Source organism: Giraffa tippelskirchi, chromosome 13 (assembly GCF_054371585.1).
Source record: "Giraffa tippelskirchi isolate mGirTip1 chromosome 13, T2T-mGirTip1v1.2.pri, whole genome shotgun sequence".
In the NCBI taxonomy this organism is placed as follows: domain Eukaryota; kingdom Metazoa; phylum Chordata; class Mammalia; order Artiodactyla; family Giraffidae; genus Giraffa; species Giraffa tippelskirchi.
Window position 1 is genome coordinate 112,402,572 of NC_137287.1, and position 23,326 is coordinate 112,425,897.

A 23,326-nucleotide genomic window follows, 5' to 3' on the forward strand; every position below is an offset into this window, starting at 1 on the left:
TCGGTAACATTTGCTGATTTCTGTGATATAAATACTCCCACCATGACTGATACCAAGCTGCCAACATGGCATCAACGAGCTCACAGAATTCCTGAAAATTTCCCCATCAGCTCCAGGACACCATTGACCTGACCATACCCCACAGTGCTTTGTGTGATCTGAGGGTTTGGGGCCTGTTTCCCAGTTCAGCCCCATGCCTCTCTCCCCACATATTACCCTTCTTTCTGTTGCTCAAATGCATGACGTCTACTCTGACCACAGGGCCTTTGCACGTTTAAAGGGACACCCTCAATCCCATAAGGCTGACAACATCTCAATCTTCAGCTCTCAGCTCAATCTTCCTTTCTCAGGAAGCCTTCTGTGATCTTTCCATCTTAGACTCTGACAGCTTCCTGTACTTGTTTTCAGAGCTCTTAGGACAGTTGTATTTCTGAGACTATTGAACTAACCCCTGGCTCTCCTTCACACCCTGTTTAAGGAAGGGCACCCTGTTTACTAGACCCTCTACAGTGTATGGCACATAGCAGGTATTCAACTATGATCTGTTCAATATATGATTTATACTGTGTTTGAAAGGCTGAGAACCAGAAAGGGGCCAGGTCCTTTGCTTTTAGCCATACAACTGATTTTAGGTAACTTGGCTTGAGACCCAGGCTCTTCCCTGTACACAAGGCTAGCATAGTGTGCCTGGATCCTGGCTCAAATTCTTCCTCTCCTTGTAGCTGACTCTCACCCCACCTGCAGACCCAAGATTGGCTGCCAACTCTTGCCTTCACCAGGAGAGAGGCAGGGGACGGGAAGGCTCTGAAGGCAGACCTGAGGTCTATCACTAACTCGCCTATCATCTGTTTTAGACCAGTGGTTTGCAAAATATAGACCCTTGGCCAACAGCATCAATGATACCTGGGAACTCTTTAGAAATGCCAATTCTTGAGTTCCAGCCCAGACTCACCAAATCAGAAACTCTGGGATGGGGATGAGTAATTTGCATTTTAATAAGCCCTCCAGGAGATTCTGTTGCACACTCAGGTGTGAATGTACAGATCATTCAATGTTCAGTTATTTAACATAGGGGTGCCGTGGCACTTCAATATGTCCTGGGCAAGATGAAAATATCTTACTGAAATTGGCTCATGAGACTAGAGACCCACCTGCGTTGTGTGTAAGGTACAAAAATTTATCTTTGTGAAATGTGTAAGATGTTCCAGGCACTATTCTAGAAGCCTATGGATGCCGTGCCATTTGATTATCATAGTGACCCATTTTATGGATGAGGAAAATCAAGGCTCCAAGAAGTTGAATAACTTAAGGAGAAGGTGTAAGGTTGAGAGCTTCCTTATAAAGCGGTGGGGACACTACCTCTCCAACCCCCACCACTGAGACCCACTGCCTCCACACCCCTTCTATGCCAGTTTTGACTCTTGACACCCTCCCATCCCACTGTGTGCCCCCCACCCCATCCCCGGCCAGAGAAGAGGGCTCAGTTTCCTTGTCTGCATGGCACTAACTCTCAAAACAAACCACAACTCCTCCTGTCTTCCTCCATCGTCAAAGGTAGCCCAATAAATCAGTCTTCTCAAGTCACATCCACTTAAGAGAGAATCACTTCAGAGAGGTGGGGCCGGGGAGAGACTATCGCTTGGATACAAGATGTCCTTTTTTTCCCTCTGTCTTCTGGGCACTGAAGAAGGTAAAGAAAAGGTGCCATTTTTCAGAGAAAAGAGATTTGACTCATTACAATGAATTGTGGATCTGAAAAATCATCTCTTAGAAGCACTGGAAATGTTAATGCCATCATCTTGCACGAGTGGAGAGGGAGGAGGCAGGTAATTTTGCCGAGACTGCCTGGGTATCCCATTGAAGCTAAAGGTCTGCACATTTAATCTTGATTGAATTACCATTATCAGGGGAGAGAGGGTGGCCTGGGTACCACAGGGAAACAGCCTGGCATTCTGTGCACCTCCCAGGCTGCCAGTTCCCTGTTGGCTGGGGCTGGACTGCTCCCTTCTGCAGGGCCCTGTGGGGAGCTGCTCTGATGGATGAAACCTTTGGGGCTGTGGAGGGGGCTTAAGCATAGATGTGCAGAGAACCGAGAGAAGTTAGAGGGACAGTGGCCAGTGATGACTTTGTGGCTTCATTCCAAGCAGACTGTCCAGCCTACACTCCACAAAGGGGATCTTCTGAAGAAAGGGAGGGAGGTTTCTGATCTAGATTCCTTCAGAAGCAGAATCAGAGACAAAGATGGAGTGTAAGGATTTGATCTAGGAGATGATCCCAGGAAACACCGGAAGGGGAATGGAAAGTGAAATGGAGAAAGAAAGAATGGAAGGAGAAAGAAAGGAATTCAGTAAGGGGTATGTCATCAAGCAAGTTATCACTGTAGGCAGCTGGGGCTTGCTTACTCCTATTAGGGAACTCCAGGGGCAAGTGTGAACACGCAGCCCCATGATATTCCACCTTAGCGGGGAGGGACCTGCGGTACTTATACTCCATCCCCCACCAGTCATGCATTCAGAACTGCTCCCGGGACATTTAATTTCCTGGGAGTCCCGGCCTGCCCCACAAGCAGGCAGAGAGGGATACAGACACAGTGGCCAGAACAAGGCCTCTGATGAAAAAGGACACTGAAGGTTACTGCACAAGGTTTCTCTGTAAGGCCCAGGCAGGAGCCACCCTCAGAGATAGCAAAGGAGAAGAAAGAATTGGGAGCTCTGAATGAGGCACCCATTTTGACATCCAGCTCAGTCTCCCCAGAAATCAGCAGAGAAACATCTATGAGACGAAGCCCTTGGGTTTGTTTTGAACCTGAGTTCCTCACTACAAGTGAAAACGGCCTCTCTGAAGAGCTCATGCAGTCTGCCATCTGTCCTGAGGTCAGAGCCCTCAACACATTTTCCCCTAAAAGCATGGGTGTGTCCAGGTGCAGAGGGACTCCTTGGTAGGGAGCTCATGGCATCCGGGCAGCCAGGGCCCAGAGCTCTGGTCCTCACTGTCCTTCAGACTCTCTGTGTGACCATGGGCAAGGGTTCTACATCTCTGGACCACTGCTTCTTTCCTGTGAACTCAGAGAGGCTAGACTTGGTCTCATCTAGATTTAAAAGCCTACACAGTCAGCTTCACATTCACCATTTATTCATCTTAGCTTGCCCTCTTTGCACTAAAAGATGAGACATTGTCAGAAAGACGAAGTGACCTTGTTGAAGGTCATGCATGAGGTCAAAGGCAGAACTGAGACTAGCACCCAGGTCTGCTGGACCCCGTACCTGGTACTCCATTACACCTGAGCCTAGAGATTTGTTTAAATTAGGGGGTTAGAAGTCTCAGAAAATATCCCAGATCTCATTTGCCCTTCAGCCTTCTGTACCTGCCTCTCTAAACTGGGAGCTGATCTCTGTGGATAAGATGAGAGGTTTGTATGCTCAGCACCGTGAATCATCAGGAAAATGCAAATCAAAACCACAATGAGATATCACCTCACACCTGTCAGAATGGCCATCATCAAAAAGACCACAAACAACAAATATTGGCAAGGATGTGGAGAAAAGGGGAATGTAAATTGGTGTAGTCACTGTGGAAAAACAGTATGGGGATTCCTCAAGAAACTAAAAACAGAACTACCAGATGATCCAGCAATTCTACTCCGGGGTATATATATCCAAAGAAAATAAAACACTAATTTGAAGAATATATGCACTAGCACCCCAAGATATGATATCAACCCAAGTGCACATCAAGAGATGAGCAGATAAAGAAGATGCAGTACATGCACATGCACACACACGCACACACAGGAATATTACTCAGCCATAAAAAAGGATGGGATTTTGCCATTTGCATGACCTGGAGGGCATCATGCTCAGTGAAGAAAGACAGAGAAAGACAAATGCTATATATTATCACTTATCTATGGAATCTAAAAAATAAAACATATGATTATAACAAAACAGAAACAGACTCACAGATGTAGAGAACAAACTAGTGATTACCAGCAGGGAGAGGGAAGAGGGGAGGAGCAAGATGGGGGTAGCCAATATTTTATAAGAACTTTAAATGGAATATAGTCTAAAAAATTATTGAATCACTAAGTTGTACACCTGAAACTAATGTAACATTATATTAACGCATCAAAAGAAAAAAGAAAATAAGATGAGAGGTTCGTAAAGCTGAGAGTACATCAGTGTCACTGGTGCATCTGTTCTACGTCTCTTTAGAACTGAGATTGCTGGGTGCCGCCCCCGGAGTGGCTGCTGTGACAGGTCTGCAATGGGATGCAAAAATGAGCCTTCTAACCAGTTCTCAGGTGCTGCTGCTCCAAGAGCCACATTGAGAACAACTGGACTCTGTCTACAGATTCCCCGGTCCTCTGACTCTGGCTTGGTTTAGCTATTGTAAAGCACAGGCAGACTGGATGAAGTGAGGAGGTATCAATCGATACCCTTGAAGGATCAATACTTATTCTTTCAGCTCTCTTTGTTGGGGCCACCACAGGTTGGCTGCAAGGCCACTAAAAAGTCATACTTCCAGCTAGGTCACCTTCCTCTGGGTCCTGGGAACTTTTTAGAGAATCCTCTATGGCCTGGGTGTGGCATTTAGCCCCAGGGTACCACACTATTCCTGTAGTCTAGCTCACATCTGCATGAAAAAAATAAACAAAAACCACTTAATTAAGTTATCTTCAAATCACCCTATTTGAAGGTCCCTTCAGTTTTCTACTGGGACCCCAACAGATCCCAGGAGAATCTGTCATTTGATAAAAGAGAAGCCTCATTTGATAAAATGTGCACCCCCCTGGGATCAATTCCTTTCTTCCTGCAATCTCCTTCCTGATAGTCCAAGAGGTACCCTCTCCAACTTCCACAGGAGGAATGCTGCAGTATTCTTGAAATTTCCCCTTGTCCACAGTCTATGCCCCAGGGTTACTTAAAAGTAAAGTGTTCTTTTGTTCTGTTTTTCCCATTCATTTCCTTCCCTTTCACTCTCTTTCTTTTCTACTCCCTGGAAACCCCACTGTCTCTATTACTAAATTCTAAACAGAAGCATTTGGAAGAAAGGGCTTATTTAGCCAAGGTTTCTCTTTCATTGTTTCATTTGCAGGCAGCGCCCTCCCTCCATCTCCCCTCCTTTCATCTTCTCTGTCCTCCCTGGCCTGGGCCTTTGTCCTCCACACCAGCCTCCCAGAGCCCTGGGTTCCTTAGGATGCTAATCACATCTGGTGTTCTTCTTGCGCCAAGAATATTTCTATTTATCAAGCCAGGGCAGACTTTGCCTTTGGGAGGGACACATACAAGGGCAGGAATACTTTACAATCCTTCGGGCTGTTTCTCTTTTTCCTTTCAATTCCAGCATGCTTTTTTCTTTCTTTCTTTCTTGGTCCTCTTTATGCCTTGCACTACTTTTGGATGCACTGGTTATTTGGCACTGTCTCCTCTCAGGACTGAGTGCAGACCTGGTCCAGCAACAGGTTTGCTGCAGAATTACTGATACTTACATTACAAAGGAGATTCAACTCTCTTTAAACCCGGCAAACCTGTGTCCTATCCCTGGGTCAGGAAGATCCCCTGGAGAAGGAAATCCCACTCCAGTATTCTTGCCTGGGAAATCCCATGGACAGAGGAGCCTGGTGAGCTACAGTCCATGGGGCCACAGAGTGTTGGACACAACTGAGCAACTAACACACACACGGACACACACACACACACACACAAACCCAGCAAAGTGGTATCACTAGCTGTCTAAATTTCCTCTGTCTCTGTTTGGGCTTCCCCTAAAGTAGATGTAAGATGAGAATTCCAGTGTAAGCAGTTTATGTAGGAAGAGAAGGGGACACCAGGGGAAATAGGGGGTAGGGAGGTGGGGGTGAGACAGCCAAAAGAAGGAGCCCAGGAAGGGTGAGTTTCCAAATCTACTACTGCTGTGGGCAGCTGCAGCCCCCTCCCCATGGAAGCTCTGGAAAAAGGTGAAGAACACACAACCCAGTAGGGTTGAGACTGAGGATCTGGGCTATTTTGTGGTCCAGGGAGAGACGGTCTTGAGCCTGGACAGAGCATCCTGCCTCAGCTTTGGAGAAAGTCCTCAGGCAAAGAGATGCTGACAGGGCAGGACTCCAGGCGAGTGTGTGTGGGGGAACCAGTGAGGTGCCAGGACACATGCTTTAGAGAGGTGATTGCTCTCAGAGTCAGGAAGGTGCAGGGTCAACAGCTGAGGCCAAGCAGCCCCTGGAATGTCACATCCTGGGTGCTGCCCGCCTCACCCTAGTTGCATCCCTAGATGCCAGTGGGTGTTACTGAAACTAGAGGGAAAGGGGCAAGGCACTACCTTTAAAAGAATGACATACCCTGAGGACATGACATAAACTGATTAGAACCAAACAGGTCCAAGATGAGTTGCTCTCCACTAGACCCTCAGTTTAGTTCAGTCGCTCAGTCATGTCCGACTCTTTATGACACCATGGACAGCAGCACACCAGGCTTCCCTGTCCATCACTAACTCCCAGAGATTGCTCAAACTCATGTCCATTGAGTCAGTGATGCCATCCAACCATCTCATCCTCTGGTTTCCCCTTCTCCTCTGGCCTTCAATCTTCCCCAGCATCAGGGTCTTTTCAAATGAGTCAGTTCTTCACATCAGATGGCCAAAGTATTGGAGCTTCAGCATCAGTCCTTCCATTGAATATTCAGGACTGATTTCCTTTAGGATTGACTCCTTGGATCTCCCTCTCAAGGGACTCTCAAGAGTCTTCTCCAACACTACAGTTCAAAAGCATCAATTCTTTGGAGCTCAGCTTTCCTTGTGGTCCAAATGTCACATCCATACATGACTAATGGAAAAACCACAGCTTTGACTATACAGACCTTTGTCAGTAAAATAATGTCTGTGCTTTTTAATATGCTGTCCACTAGACCCTGAGCCTCAGCATATGCTCATTGTAATGCATTAGCAAGCTAAATGACACACTCACAGGTGCCATGATAGTTCCAAGGCCGACCATAAAGACCAAAAAGTGGGTGGTGGCCCAATTCCTGGAAATTTCCGCCCCTTCCCCCAAATAGTTGGAATAATCCTCCCACTCACTGGTCGATGAAATTATCCAGCCCACTAAAACTAACCACACCATATTTTCACACTGCTTTCGCCTTCTGAGATGGCCCATACTCTGTGAAGTGTGTTTCTTTCTAAATAAATCCACTTTTTTACCTATCACTTTGTCTCTCACTGAATTCTTTCTGTGATGAGACATCAAGAACCTGACCTTCATTAAGTCCTGAGACTAGGTGTGTGATCTCAATTAAGAGAATGTGAGTTACACGGCTTCATTACAAGGAGGCACGGCTCCAGAGCACAGAATGGTCAGAGCCAGCAGAACCTGGGCCCAGAATATGAGCTCCCTGGCAACCGAGGGCCTGGCTCAGAAGAGAACCACACATCTTAGGTCTTAATACACATTTCCTGAGCGCTTGAACGTCTCTTTCCAACACTTCATTTGCAGGAAATCTTGCTGTCTGCCTTACTCTCTTCCAAGAAACAAATTATAAATGCTTTTCTGATTAGTTCTCCCATTCACAGTCGATTTCTGAATCAGCACAGGAAACAGCTAAGCTAAAACTTCTGCCTCTTTCTTCCTTCACAAGCTGCCTGTATCTTATGCTTTCTTCCTCCAAGCTTTTTCTTAGGCAATGTCTAGACAGTTAAGGAAAACAAAACAAAACACTGAACTGTACTAGAAATAACTTGTTATTCAGGATTTTTTTTTGTCTGAACTGGGTTACTCTGAGAATGGAGACCAAAGGATGGTTGTTACGCAACTGATGAGATGTCAAAAGGTCCAGGCTGGCTGCACCACAGGAGAGGGGCTGTTGTAGACTCCTGTTCTAATCATAGTATATGCTCCGCGTTTTGTATGAGGAAACTTTGTCCTCTGAATTGTGTTGTGTAGGAGGCTGTGCATAGCATTGATCATACCTGTCTCTCTCTCTCCTCCCAGCACTGAATATCAAGCAGGGTCCCATCTAAGTACTGTCACTGCCCTTGTTAATGCCTCACTGTACCTTTCCAGGACCACTGTAGTAGCCTCCTAGCTGGTTTCTCTGCCTCCAGCCTCCCCCAATCTCATGCACCCTCCCAAAGAGCTTCCCTGGTGATATTTCCAAAACAGACATCTGATCATGCCTCCCTGTCCCAACCCAGCTTATTCCACATCCTCATGTGGGTATTCAGTGAATTTTGCTTACAATAAATAAGAAGGGCTGGTGTATCCACACTGGTCGTCAGTGACACTGAGACAGTTAACTCTATGGCTAGGAGTAATGGTGCCAGGTGCTGTGCCAAGGGTTTTATGTACCTTTTTTTCCCCCCAACCATCCTATCTTTATTCTTCTCCTCATTTTAAAGGCAAGAAAACTGAAGCTTAGAGAGGTCAGGTAACCAGGCCAAGGCCCCATAGCTGGGAGAGAAGCCCAGGCGGTCTGACTCCGGAGGGCTTGAACTGCTCTGTACCACTGTCTTCATCAAATCACGCACTATGGTGGGGTGCCTCCCGGGATGCTAGAGCTCACTGCTGAGCAGAAAGCAATGTCCTTTCAGGCCTCCCCCAGGTCTACACAAAACCAGCTTCCCTTCTGCAGGCTCAGTGTCACCAAATGCCCACGCCGACAAAGACCCTGAGTGGCAGGTACTCGCGTCACTACCTAGCTCTGCCCCCAGCAGCAGTGGGGTCTGGCGGGAGTCATGATGCCCTAAGCCCTGCCTCTTGTGTGATTGGGGTAGCCCTGGGCTCCTCCGAATCCTGAGCTGGCCACTTCCCAAACCCTCAGGCTTAGGCTCAGAGTTTCCTTCTAGGCATCAGTCCTTGCTTACGACTCTACCTTCCTGGAGTAGCAGTATCTCTCACCGTGGGGCTCTCAGCCCATCCCTCGTGGGTAGACCTTGCTCTCCACCCAGCGTTGCTGCCATGATGGGATTCTGCATAGTGGGGGCCTGCTAGGAACACCCTTGTGTCTGGGCTTCCTCCCCGATCTGAAGAATTCTTGAGTGGATAACACCAGACGAGACCCAAGCTTAGAGGTTTCCTGCATCCACTGTGCCTGGAGCCAGCTCCCTGCCCACTCCCTCTGGCTGAGATCAGCCATCCAGCCCAGGGATGACAGGGAGTCTGAGCCCAAGCTCCAGGCCTAGCATGAGGACCCAAAGCTGGAAACATCAAGGATTATCTGATAACAAATTCCAGGTAAATAATAGTGATAGCCTCCTTAAGTCTAAGTCCCCAAAGCCTGCAATCCTCCCAGAAGGTCACCTACAGGATATGATGTTGCCATATCGATTCTTATTGCGGTTTTCATCCTCTTTGGCTGTGTCCCACGAAGCTGTCTGTCCCTCTGGTAAGGCCTAAAAAGAAAGGACAGAGTGATTAGAATGGCTTGAGGTAGGAGCTTCATCTGGGTATAGGTGAGCCAATGGGGAGACCCACTGTGATGGGTCACACAGTGTAAAAGCCTGTATGTTCTTGGATGGGGCCTGGGGAGAATTCAGACTTGGCCCCTCCCTGACTTACTCACCTGTTCACTGACTCAAATGTTATTGATATCTTTTGTGTATGAGATGAGATCAAATCTGGTCCAGGAGAAGAGTCATTTGTTTATTCATTCACTTGATGAGCATTTGAATCCCTAATATGTGTTGGGTGCTATTCAAGGTACTCAGAATACAGAGAAATAGACAGAGCCCCTTTGACTTTCCAGTTGATTGGGAGACATAGCAAAGGAACAAGAAAACATATATAATTTTAAATATTAGAACTGCTATGAAGAAAATAAAGCAGGGTAGAGGTTCAGTGATGGGGGAATGAGAATTATTTCAGATTGCACAGTCTGGAATGGCTTCTCTGAGACGGTGACATTTAAGCTAATTCCTTCCTGATATGAAAAAGGCAGTCATGCCAAGAGAAGCAGGGAGTGGTCCAGGCAGAGAGAACAGTGGATGCAAAGGTGGTAACCAAAGTCAAGGATGAGGTGGGGAAAGCAGTGATGAAAGCCTCTGGAGAGGCAGGGAGAGTTCAGGCTCTATGAGGCATTGTGGTCGCTGGTAACAAACTGAGTGTTATTCTGGGTGTGATGAGAAACCGTTTGAGGGTTTTGATCAGGGCAGGTAGCTGATTTGCTATCTGTTTTATAAAGCATATTTGGCTCATGTATGGAACGCAGACCCTAGGAGATGTAGGGAGGAACCAGGGAGATCAGTTAGGAAGGTTTTGCAATAGTGCAAGCAAGAGATGACGGTACCCTGGACCAAGGTGATGGCAGCGGATGCAGTGAGAAGGGATTAATTTTAGGATGTTCAGTTGAATATTGCAGGTTTTTGTTCTCCCCTAGAGGCAGACTCAGAAACAAGGATTCTAGTAAGAGATTTATTTGGGAGGCAAGCCTAAGGAGCACACTGGGGTAGGGGGGAGAGTCAGACAATCGAGGGAAGAAAGTCAATAGAGGGTAGATCCATGAACAAGTAACCACTGCAACTGGGCTTAATCCCATGGGCCCATCTCATGCCTCAGAGTTGTCCTCCCAGAGGGAGAAGGAAGTTGGGGTGTTCATCCCCCAGTTCCCATAAGTCACTGTTGAGGTCAACTCAGGAAATCCCTTGCACTTCTGTCATGCTCAGCGTGCAAGGTGTGCATATGCTTTTTGTCTTGAGGAACTCTTTAGGCAAAAAGACACAGGAGGTGGGCACTGGATAGGCATGCATGGGACCGGTGAGTGGAAGGGAGGCAGGCAGGGTACCAACACGTCTACTTCAGACATGGGTTATGATGGAGAGAGACAGGTGAAGGCTGAACCCTGAAGAACTGAGTGGAGAGTCACATCTTTTACTGAAATGGAGAAGAAACAGAGGAGAAATGGGTTTGGGAAAAGGAATTAAGTGTTGTGTTCTGGGTCTATAAAGTACTTAGAACCATGCCTAGCACTCGCTTCTGAACATGTTCAGAACAATAAGAACAGCGGCAGCAGCAGGCATGTTTGAGATGATGAGTCAACATCCAAGCTGAGATGCTGACTTGGAAGTTGGATATAGAAGGTCAGAGTCAGAAGGAAGGAAGAGATGAGACTCATCCATTTAAAAGAAAACAGGGACTTCCCTAGTGGCCCAGTGGTTAAGAATCTCCCTGCCAATGTAAGAGACATGGGTTTTATCCCTGGTCTGGGAAGATTCCATATGCCACAGGGCAATTAAGCCCATACACCACAATTACTGAGCCTGTGCTCTAGAGCTTGTGCCCTGTACCAAGAGATGCCACGGCAATGAGAAGCTCGTGCACCACAACTAGAAAGTAGCCCCTGCTCGGTGCAACTAGAGAAAGATCTCGTGCAGCAATGAAGACCCAGTGCAGGCAAAAATAGATAAATAAATTAATTAAAAACAGAAAGAGAGAAGACAGACAAGTAAAGAACCATGTGAAGTGATTTAACAGAATTACCAACCAAGTATCATGGAAACTCTGGCGAGGGTGCAGCCACTTATTTCACAGAGAAGAAAGATGGGCCTTTCAGGGAGCAGGGACAGCTTTAGAAGCATGAATGTCAGACCACCTCTTGATTACAGCTCTTCTCCTGCCTCTGGAAGAACAAGCTGGCTGTCCTGCTCAACTGGCCCCTGACAGCAGGGCAGGGGAGAGGAGCTTCCAGTCGTCTGAATACACCAGCCTTGATCGTGCCCACCTATTTCTTACTAGGTGTACATTTTGAGAGGAGAAGGCAATGGCAACCCACTCCAGTACTCTTGCCTGGAAAATCCCATGGATGGAAGAGCCTGGTAGGCTGCAGTCCATGAGGTCGCTAGGAGTTGGACACGACTGAGAGACTTCAATTTCACTTTTAACTTTCATGCACTGGAGAAGGAAATGGCAACCCACTCCAGTGTTCTTGCCTGGAGAATCCCAGGGATAGGGGAGACTAGTGGGCCGCCATCCATGGGGTCACACAGAATCGGACACGACTGAAGCAACTTAGCAGCAGCAGCAGCTACATTCTGAGCAAGGAGGAGTTTGTGACCTGATTGGCCAGAAACTCAGCCATTCAGCAGGCAATGTTTTACAGGCAGGCAGGACCAGTGTCTATTCCAAGCCCAGACTATTCAGGATGCCCCCTTTTCTGCTTCCAGTCTCCTATATCTATTTCAAGCCAGCCTAGGTGGGTCTTTTCGTGGAGCAGGAGCTGGCAAGCTTTATCTATAGTGGGTCAGATAATAGGCGGTGTGGGCTCGGTGAGTCAGGGAGCCTCTGTTCCAACTACTCAAACTCAACTCCAGTGTTGTGGAGTGAAAGTGAACGCAGTCATAGACACAACGCAAACACAGGGGCATGGCTGCGTTCCACTAAAACCGGATTTACAAAAACAAGTGCTAGGCTGGATTCAGCCTGTGGCTGTAGTTTACTGAGCTTTATTCTAGAAGCATGATCATGTTCCTCAGCTAGGCGGTGGTTGGGTAGATAGAACGGGTGTCCATTCTGTTACCAAGCCATTCCAGATCGAATGGAGATGGGGTGAGAGGTGCTTGCCTGGGCTAAGTCATGTTCTCCAACTTAGTTTTGCCCAGGGGGTTTAGACTGGGATAACAGGGCGCCTTCCTAGCTATTACTTGATCAGAATGTAGTTCTCTAGGTGTCAGAAACCCTTCGACTTGTACCCTGGAGAAGCAAACAGGCAAGAGGCTCTACCCTAAATGTGAGTGTGAAAAAAGTGCTAGGGAGATAAGAGAGTGCTTGTTCTGCAAGTGGAGGACTTGCATCTCCTTTCCCCCCTCTTCATCCTCTACTTGCTCCTCATTGTTAATGACCATCACCCTGCATCCCGGTCATCACCAGCACAGGCCATCTGTAGAATGCAAATGGTTCTTGCTTTTGCATGGAACTCTCAGAAGCCAGATTCCAGCCCTTGGCCTCCTCCTCCTCCTCCTCCTACCCAGCCAGGTAGCTCCAGCTCTTTCAGGGAACTTGCCAGGCGGTGGGGTGTGTTGGCCTCAGTTGGAGAAACGGACTTCCTGATGTTTATCTAATTAATTACATCCACCCAAAGTGGTGTGAAACCAAGAATAGTACCCTGTGAATGTTTTCATACTCTTTTTTTTTGAAAAAAATAAAAATCTGCTGGCCACCAATTACGTGCCAGGACTCAGGTTACAGTTAGCTTAAGGTTTCATAATGGCTGAACGTTAGAATTGTCTGTGGAAGCTTTAAAATGCCCAAAGCTGTGGCCCTACCCTAGACCACTAAATCAGCATCTAAGGGACACAGATGTCAGTAGTATTTAAAACTCCCCGAGTGACTCTAATGTGTGGCCATGATTCTTGCATAGTGAATTTACCTGAAGAAATACTTTCCCACAAGTCTCCTCTGGCCTTGGTTTTGCCTCCTCCAATCCATTCTCCTGTAAAATCAGAAAATCTTTCTAAACTGTGAATAGGACCCAGTTATACCCCTGTCATTGTCTTCAGAATAAATTCCAAACTCTTAAATACAAGGTCCTTAATGATTTCACCCCGTCTGCCCCTCCAATCGGAGAAGGCAATGGCACCCCACTCCAGTACTCTTGCCTGGAAAATCCCATGGACGGAGGAGCCTGGTAGGCTACAGTCCGTGGGGTCGCTAAGAGTCGGACACGACTGAGCGACTTCACTTCCACTTTTCCCTTTCATGCACCGGAGAAGGAAATGGCAACCCACTCCAGTGTTCTCGCCTGGAGAATCCCAGGGACGGCGGAGCCTGGTGGGCTGCCGTCTATGGGGTCGCACAGAGTCGGACACGACTGAAGCGACTTAGCGGCAGCAGCAGCAGCCCCTCCAATCTCATTGCTTACTCTTAAATCAATATATCAATGATTAGCAACTAAACACAATGCCACAGACAATTTCAGGTGTTATAAACTTCTGAGATTGACTAGATACACGCTGTTCCTTCTGCCTGAAATTTTCTCCCACCCGAATCTGCCTGGTAAAACTCTTACATATTCTTTAAAACCCAGTTCAAGCACCTTCTCTTTTGTGAAACCATGCCACTGCATCCCAGCTAGTCAGTTACTTCTGTTGTTATACGGACTCTTTACATCTGATGATTTGAATATCTTATCTTCCTGCCTGATGATGGGCTACTCTAGGTAAGTGGTAGCATCTTATTCACGATTGTAGCTTCATAAACCAATGCGGACTTTGTATTTCATATGTGCTTGAATCACCCCCTTTGAATAAATGAATGGATGGATAGATGAAAAAAAATAGTGGGTGAGGTGGATGCTGTGCAGACAGAAGGCAAAGATCCTGGAATCTGAGAACTGGAGGTGACCTTGAAAATAAGTTGTCCGTGCTCTTTCCCACAATTGGCTGCCAGGAAGCTGATAAAATGATCCCTAACATCTGCTATTTGGATGCTCTCGGTGATGGACAGCTCACTACACACAAAAGCTTTCTGCTTCACTTTTGGACAGGCTCACTGGGGCTTTTCATTTACCCTGTTTCCAGGTACTTTCCCTTTTCCCTGACCCATGGGGCCCCTCGCATACTCCCTCTGCCCTGTGACACTGCAGAGGTTAACTAATGTCCCTGTCCACCCCCTGAGTGGACATAGGCATATGTCCACCTGGGGCCTGGGATGGCCTAGTTTGGCAGTCCTTTCTATATCCAGGCCGTGCTCTTCAGGATAAACCCAGTATGGCGATCTCCTCTGAAAAATCCTAAATGGTGCTGATGAGTTGTGCTGAGTGGCACGTCTCTGTAGAGACCACACAGACTCCTGGCACAGCTCTGGGAGTCTCTGTGTCCCCCTGGTGGGGGATGAAGGAGAATGGGTGGGCCCGGGGGCTGGGATGATGGTGACAAAGGCAGAGAGGAAATACCATGGAGCTGTCCAGGAGGGAGTGGTTATGACTCCTTAAATTGCAGACTTTGATCACACATCCATTTCCATTTTTAGGGAGCTACAATCTAACAGGGGATAATCTTAGGAAGGAAAAAAAACATGCGGGGGTGAAAGTATGAAAGGGATACTCCTCTCCATCTTCAAAGTGAGCCAGCTGAGGGGCATTATTTTTGCATTAGTGGCTAGTTACAGTAGATTGACCAGGGAATGGTGGCAGTCATTAGGAGCTAATCACCTTCTTTTGAAACCAAAATTGCCATCTCATTATATTCATCCATTATCAATCTCCGCTTTCCTTTTCTCACTCACTTCTCCTGAGAGTGTTGAGCTCTATTTTTACACTCTTCCCTGAGCGTGGAAATGCTTCCAACTCCTCTAGTGTTGCTTTTCTCAGTCGGTCAGGTTTTTTTAGTCCTAAACGGTCCATTTGGGGATGCCTGCCTCTCTGGAGGTCTGAGCTGCAGCAAGCATTGAATCCTCGAAAGGCAGACTCAGAAGGACCTTTGGAGGACGTTATTGCTTCACTTTACAGATCAGCACAGTGAAGTCTGGAAATAGGAAATGACTGACCCAAGAACACGTATCAGGTGAGCCCATTTTCCCTTTATCCCTTCTTTCCTTTCTTTCCTGGTGACAATCTGAGTGCCAGGACTGTGCTAGGTCCTAGAAATAATAGCAATGGACACAGCATATGAGATCTCATGGGCTTTTTGTCCTAGTTGTATGAAGGTGCAAACAATAAACAAGATAATTCTTGTTTATGACAAGTGCTACAAAGGCAGCAAACAAAGTTCTGGGATAGACAATGACTCAGGATAAGGGACCAAGTTAGGCTGGGTGAATTGGGCAGGACTCTTTGAAAAAGTGACATTTGAGAAGGAAAAGAGCAGCCCCTGACTTCTGGGAGCTGGCCTGGCACTCCCAGCGGGACCTTGGTGCTTTCCTGCTGAACATAATTTCCCTGAATGCCAACATCAGACAAGGAAACTCTGAGACCCAGACGGAGCAAGGCAAAAACATGACCACTCTGTAGTCATGTTTAGTTGCTCAGTTGTGTCTGACTCTTTCTGACCTCATGGACTGTAGCCCAATGGGCTCCTCTCTCCGTGGAATTCTCCAGGCAAGAATACTGGAGTGGGTAGCCGTTCCCTCCTCCAGGGGATCTTCATGACTCGGGGAGTGAACCAAGGTCTTCAGTACTACAGGTGGATTCTTTACCATCTGAGCTACGAAGGAAGCCTATTCTAACATAAACAAAGGCAGGAATATTGTCAAAGCCAAAACCCACCCCTATCCTGGCTCTTATGAGTGACTGCTACTCCTTGTGCCAATTTCAGCTTTAGCCTCGAGTTTGTGCCCTTTCTAATAAGATTTACTAAGGTACCCAACCTTACCACTTCCTGATGGTGTCCAATCCAGAACAAAGCTCCACATCGCCTAACATAGCCCACATCCTAAAAGTCCTTTCTGACATTCTCTTCCTGAGATGTCCCACAGTTCCTAAATCTAGATTGTTCAACTCCAGTAGGTCTCATAGTTGAGCTGAAAAATAGATGATAAGCAGAAGCCAGCCATGACAAAAGCTGGGGGAAGAATGTTCCAGAATGACAATGAGTACAGTCACCCTGAGATGGAATGAGGTTGGTGTGTTCTGGAACTTGAAGGGAGCCTCTCCAGAGTTGAGAGAATGTAAGTGACATATCATGCGGATGGTGTGTTGCTCAGTTGAGGTCTTGTGGACCACAGCCAAAGATAGCAGATATTCTAAGTCAACGGGGATGCTTTGGACATTTTTTTTTTTTTTTTAAATAGGGAGGCTAACCAGTACCAGCATCATGACAAGTGGCTAAGAGCACTTGCCTCTTGAACCCTCCCTTTACCTTCTTGACAGGCTTCAGAGACTTCAGGATAAGATTATCACCTGTTACCTGTCCCAGATCAATTCTTCTTCTGGTTGCATCCCACCCACCTGCCCACCATCCCTCCCAGTCACGGAGCTGAGGTCCTCTGGAGCCAGTGGGAGCTCGGATGCCCTGACCACGTCTCAGGGTTCTTCTGCCCCACTCTGCTGAATCATAGCACTCTGCAAGCTATCATGGTCTCCTCCATTCACACTTCAATTCCTGTTAGAACTGAGAATTGGCCCTCATGCTTGCCTGGCTGATTCCTCTTCCTACCTATTGGTTTGGCCCTATTGAAATATGAAAGTCTTTTCTGAAGCTTGCCACCCTTCTTTGGACACTCTGTTCAAGCCTCCTTGAGTTAGGGCTCCAACAGTGAGACATCAGGACACAGGGCTTCCAAGAGTAGCTCACCTCTGACCCACAGCTTAGAGTGCCCTGTTACATTTCTTTTACCTGTTCATCCACTAACCGTAGCATATTCTGTTACAGCTATGATGCTCTCCTTACTCCCTTCAGCCTGGCTGTATCCCTGGGGATAATTGGATATGATATGCCCTTGGGTGCAGCAAAACCAGGCCTATGCACTGCTGACCAGGCAGTTCCTGGCTGACACTCCAGGGCACAGCTGAGGGCTTGCTTTCTCCAGGATGAGCCCATCCTGCCAGGATTTCCCCGGGCAGGAAATCCCATGACTCTCCCCACCCACAATTCCACTCTCCTGGTGCAAGGAAGACCCAGACAGTCTTCACCAGGGAGGAACCATCTTACCTGGGTCTTTCATTCATGTATAGTGTCAAAAAAAAAAATCTCTTGCCATGCATATGAGACAGGGAAAGGCAGGGCTTTGCAAAAGGCAGACAGACTAGAGTGTTTGAATATTTTTACTGCCAATCATTTCACCACTCCAAGTCTCAATGAACTTTTCTGACAATTAAGTCAATAACAAAACCTTCAGGTTAGAGGGTGAGGGGAGGACTTGATTACACAGGGGCAGCATGGGAATCTTTTGCTGATGGAACTCTTCTGTATCCTGATTGTTTGGGTGTTTACATGACTCCATGCATTTGTTAAAACTCAAAGAACTGTACACACTGCATCCCCCCAATAAATACTGTAGCATGTACTACTAAAAAAAAAAAAATACACCCATGGAGTTTTACGATGATTAGTGATGACCAGAGATAGTGCTTATAGGCACCTGGCACATGACAAGTGTTCAGACTCTTCTGCCCCAAGGATAAGCTATCAAGCCTCCTGGGCTCACTCTCAGAATTCATTCTCCTGCTTCTTATTGAGCAGAAACATACAGTTTATTGTCACCAGATCAAAGACAGGGAGCTCTGTGAACAGCCTTCCTGGTTTGCCTCAGACAAAAGGGGTTTCCAGGATATAGGACTTTCGTTTAAACTGGGACCATCCTGAGGTCATGTGCACATTGCTATATTTAAAATGGATAACCCGTGAGGATCTTTTGTACAGCGCATGGAACTCTGCTTAGTGTTAAGTGGCAGCCTGGATGGGAGGGGAATTGGGGGAGAATGGATACATGTATATGGATGGCTGAGTCCCTTCGCTGTTCACTTGAAACTATAACAGTGCTAATCGGCTATACCCCAATACAAGATAAAAAGTTTCAAGTTTGGAAAAAACAAATAAAAGTAAAAATAAAAAAAACCAGGCACCATCCTGAGAAAACTGGGAAAAGTTGGCCACCCTAGGTACAGGCAAGACACTTATTCAGGGAGTGAGAAGGAGTTTCATGGGTCATTGGAAGCCTAAGGTCTGGTCTCAACAGTGGTCCAAGAGTTTGATAAATATCCATGTTTACTGAAGACCATGGTTAGCTGATGGATGGCAAGAGCCATCATGGATGGTTGTACATAACTCAAGAGCATCAACACCATGCATCTGGTAGGCATGAGGGATTTCTGTACATATTATGAACATTTTCTGGAAGGTGATAAAGTCAAGCATCTTGAGACAGGTATATTTTTTGCTGGTTCACTCTAAGGTGCCCTTTGAGTTAGCAGTGGCCCTGGCAGAGGCCATGCTTTCAGCAAATGCCTCCTTCTCTGCTGAAAAGCACACACCTTAGAGATTATAAATGTGGACAGAGAAGGCAGGGGAGGATGACTAATGATGTCTACTCAGAGTGGCATCAGGAGAGCAAATATTATTGTGTGCCGTGTCACTAAGTAGACGGTAATTTATGAGTTCGGCAGGAGATGCTGAGTTGAAAATCAGATGGCAGCAAGATGGGGGTATTTGTCTGTGACAGAAGCTTGGAACAAGCAGAACAGTTGAGCGTGTGTCTGCATAGAGAGTCACAGAGCTCTCTTTAAAAGGCCCCATTAAAAGCAACACGATTTCCTTTAAATGACAAATTTTAGGTCAGTGGTTCTCACACTTTGGTAGGGATCCAGACAGTCTAGAGAATTTGGTAGCACGCAGAGGCCTGCGCCTTGTCCTGCATCAACGAACCAGTGTCCTCAATGTTCTTTACTAACTCCGGCTGGTTCTGACACATAGCACAGTTAAAGAACCACTGTTTCAGGGGCTTCCCTGGTGGCTTGGTCATAAAGAATCTGCTGCCAATGCAGGAGACGAGACATGGGTTGGATCCCTGGTCCAAGAAGATCCCATACACTGTAGAGAAACTAAGCCTGTATACCACAGCTACCGAGCCTGTGCTCTGGAACTTGGGAACCAAGACAGCTGAAGCCCGGGCAATCACAGCAATAAGCCTGTGAATGACCATGAAGAGGAGCCCCTGCTCTGCACAACGACAGCAAAGCCCACGTGGCAAGGGAGACCCAGCAAAGGCACACAGAAATAAGCAAAATCACACACATAAATAAAAAAGAACCACTTCTTTGGGCAGGAAGGTAGATGGAAACAGCAAATTCCGGGGGAAGACTGACCCAAAGACACTCCACACACCTACAGAGACAGCCCACGGATATAAGGGTCTTTCTGTGTCGGTCTCTTTCTTTAAGAAATGCTGCCTTTTAAGTTTCTGGGTGGAACTATTCTTTTCTTAAAAAAAAAATTGCTTATTTTTTTTTTTTTTGGCTGTGCTGGTCTATGTTGCTGCATGCTGGGTACCTCCAGCTGAGGTGAGTGAGGTCTACTCTCTACTTGTGGTGTTCGGTTCAGTTCAGTTGCTCAGTCGTGTCCGACTCTTTGTGACCCCATGGACTGCAGCATACCAGGCCTCCCTGACCGTTGCCAACTCCCAGAGTTTACTCAAACTCATGTCCGTTGAGTTGGTGATGCCATCCAACCATCTTGGGCTTCTTATGCGGCTGAGCATGGGCTCTAAGGTGCGCGGGCTCAGGAGTTGCAGCTCGTGGGCTCTAGGATGCGGGCTCAGGAGTTGCAGTGCACGAGCTTGGTTGCCTCGTGGCATGTGGACTCTTCCTGGATCAGGAATGGAACCTGTGTCCCCTACATTGGCAGGCAGATTCTTAACCACTGGACCGCCAGGGAAGTCCTGGATGGAACTATTCTTATTCATAAATTGTTTTCACCAGTACTTTGCAATCAATTACATTAATATTTGGTATTACTATACTATTTTCCAGATGCTGCAGAGAAGAGAGAAGAGCAAGACGCTGGCCTTACCTCCAAGAGGCCTATAGTCTGCTGGGAAAGCTCATACTAGGATACCTGTATTCCACCCATCCCTGAGGCTGTGATCTGGGAGACCCCTGCATCCCATTCCAGGCTATAGCCTGTTGGCCCTGTCCACACATTTTCTCCATGTTCACACATGAGCTTCTGGGAGGGTGTCTCCTCAACAGCTGTCACTCAACAGCTCTCCCCTAATCTTGAGGTCAGCTAGAATTAAGGGGTGGACTGGCAAAAGCCATGTTAGTTAATTTTTTTTTTTTTTTTGGTTAATTCTGTTCAGGAAAACTATGAAAACTTTCTACTTATCTCCCCAACTAGTTTCATTTTGAGTTTTCTCATTTCCTAGACAGGCATCTTTGTTTCCCATGTAGGAAGTGACTTGCAATATTTCAATCCCTTTATGTTTCTGAGCCCCTAAATGTGTGGTTTGCTCTGTCACACACGCTTTTTCTCAACCCAGCCTTCTACTTTTCTTCAACCCAGTGTCTCATCTTTTAGAAAATTTCTGATTATTTTTGAAGTAATAACTGACAAAAAGCAAAACTAAACAACAAAACCTGCACTCACCCTGGACTGCCCTTTCTCAAAGTGTGTTAACTAGAGTTCTTTTATATAATTACATGGTGTGGTAAGACCATGCTGCTACTGCTGCCAAGTCGCTTCAGTCGTGTCCAACTCTGTGTGACCCCATAGACGGAAGCCCACCAGGCTCCACTGTCCCTGGGATTCTCCAGGCAAGAATACTGGAGTGGGTTGCCATTTCCTTCTCCAGTGCATGAAAGGGAAAAGTGAAAGTGAAGTCGCTCAGTTGTATCTGACTCTTAGCAACCCCATGGAGTGTAGCCTACCAGGCTCCTCCGTCCATGGGATTTTCCAGGCAAGAGTACTGGAGTAGGGTGCCATTGCCTTCTCCGGTGGTAAGACCATGAGTTTCCTTTAAAGTAGGGTCTTTACTGTTTTTATCTTTCTAACTATCCCCAGTACTCTACTCAGTGTAAGGTACTCAGTAGGTACTCAATAAATGTTTCTGGCCAAATGAAGCATAAGCCTATATCATCAGGCTTCAGGAGTCCATGATATATAATTAGACATTTCACAGAAGATGAAAGATGGACCCAGAGATGGAAGAGTCTCACACAAGTTTACCCGTCATGTTAGGGGCAAATTGAGACCAGGTCTTGATTCTCAGTTGAGATAGTTTTCTACGGTAGCACCTCAAAATTGCTCCTTTGATTGGAGAGGGTTCCAATTAAATAGAAAATATCTGTTTGCTATGTTGTAAACAGAATACCAAGCTGAAAAATAAAAATAAGCTCAAAGGAAAAGTTTCAGTTAATAGTCTCTTGCATATGAGCACTTTCTTAATAGGAAAAACTTTCAAGTGTGAAACCACATGGTTCAAACTTCCAAGTCTGAAACCACATGATGTGTTTGGGACACCTCTGGAAATGGCCCATTTTCTCCTTATTTTAATCCATGGAACGTGGACTGAAATAAGCAGGTGGAATCAGGTCTTTCTATTTTGGTCATTATGAGTTTCCAGAGCTGGAGAACAAGCATGGTATTCCCTTTCATGATTTGAGCTTCTGCCACTAATTCCCCATGTCCTTACCCAAGAATCACTCATTTGCAAATTGAAGAGCTGGACCAGAACCCAGAGGTTACCTACAGTGGGATGGTTTGTGACTCTCTTACCAACTGAAGGGAGAAAAAAAAATGTAGAAGCAGAAGGTCGGCTCTGTCTCTGCTTGGGTGGTTCTGAGCAGGGCGGAGGGCACCTGGGGGGTGATTTGAAGCATCGATCTCCATGGTTACACTCCATCAAAGCTGCCCACCCACAGATGACTAACAAAGGTGGCAACACTGGCCACTGGCCTCACCCCACACAAGCCACACACTTGGCGTGTCTGCCCAGAGCTGGAAGATGAACAAATGTTTGCTCTTCATTAGGCTGTATCATATGCCTCACAGCTGTTCCTTGTTGCCTTAAATAGTCTTAATGGAGCTGTAATAACCAGATACCTTCTGGTTTCCCTACTGGGCTTGTTCTATTCATTATGACGACAGGCTGCCTGGATTGGACTGGGATTAACACGCTTCTCTTCCTTCTCTCCATCACAAAGTCACCTCATCTTCTTTCCCCACATCCTTCTCAAACTTGATATTCAGCTGACCCTGATGGTGGCTGAGGTTCTAGGACTCACAGACAAACCTAACTCTCCAGCCAACATCCATTAACATTTGATGGCATGCTTAGGGTTTCTGTTTTGTAACTGGGGAAGGTGGGGGAATTTGGGCTGGGGGGTGATAGGAAGGGGAGGAAGGAAGACTCTGAGATCCAAGATCATGTGCAGAAGCCCTTTGACTTTAATGTGGCTGTGTTCCAATAGCAGAGTCGATTTGAGGGGTCACCACATGCTTCCATAGGCAACGGATGTCACCAGCAGTCAGTACTGCAGGTGAGGGGAGGGGTCTGTGGGCACAAGCAAGGCAAGTGCTGGGGACTCCGTGGGTCTCCTGAGACCAGTGACTCTACCTTGAAAGTATATTAGAGTCATCTGGAGAGCTTAGAAAATATTGATCCCTGGATCCCACTTTCAGAGATTCTGGTGTAACTGGTCTGAAAGATGGCCTGGATGTTAGTGTTCTTAAAACTTCCCTGGGTAATTCTAATGTGCAGTCAACATCAGAAGCTTCTAAGACTCAGATCTGTATGGGAAGTGCGGTTAATTTGCCTTAGGCCTCCTTGAGTACTTAGGAACACAAGGCCCCCCAGTCAATCACGGTAGCCAAGGCTTGAGACATAACTAGCAGGGTGGAGCCCCAGAGAGTGAAGTCTAGTGGAGCTTCAGGTAGGATGGAAGAGCCACCTGGCCTGGACAACCGGTTCCTA

General features: G+C 46.8%; 1 protein-coding gene across 7 annotated transcripts in view; it reads right to left on the reverse strand.

Moving 5' to 3' along the window:
- PTPRT (protein tyrosine phosphatase receptor type T) overlaps positions 1-23,326 on the reverse strand; it is a 1,099,906-nt gene that overhangs the window by 55,423 nt on the left and 1,021,157 nt on the right. For 6 of the 7 annotated variants that reach the window (XM_081556965.1, XM_081556964.1, XM_081556963.1 and 3 more), the window contains one exon: positions 9,294-9,381. In XM_081556965.1, the coding sequence (XP_081413091.1) occupies positions 9,294-9,381 (88 nt within the window). Of the gene's footprint in view, positions 1-9,293; positions 9,382-13,349; positions 13,413-23,326 lie in introns of all 7 variants that reach the window. The other variant, XM_081556961.1, reaches the window with a different exon arrangement.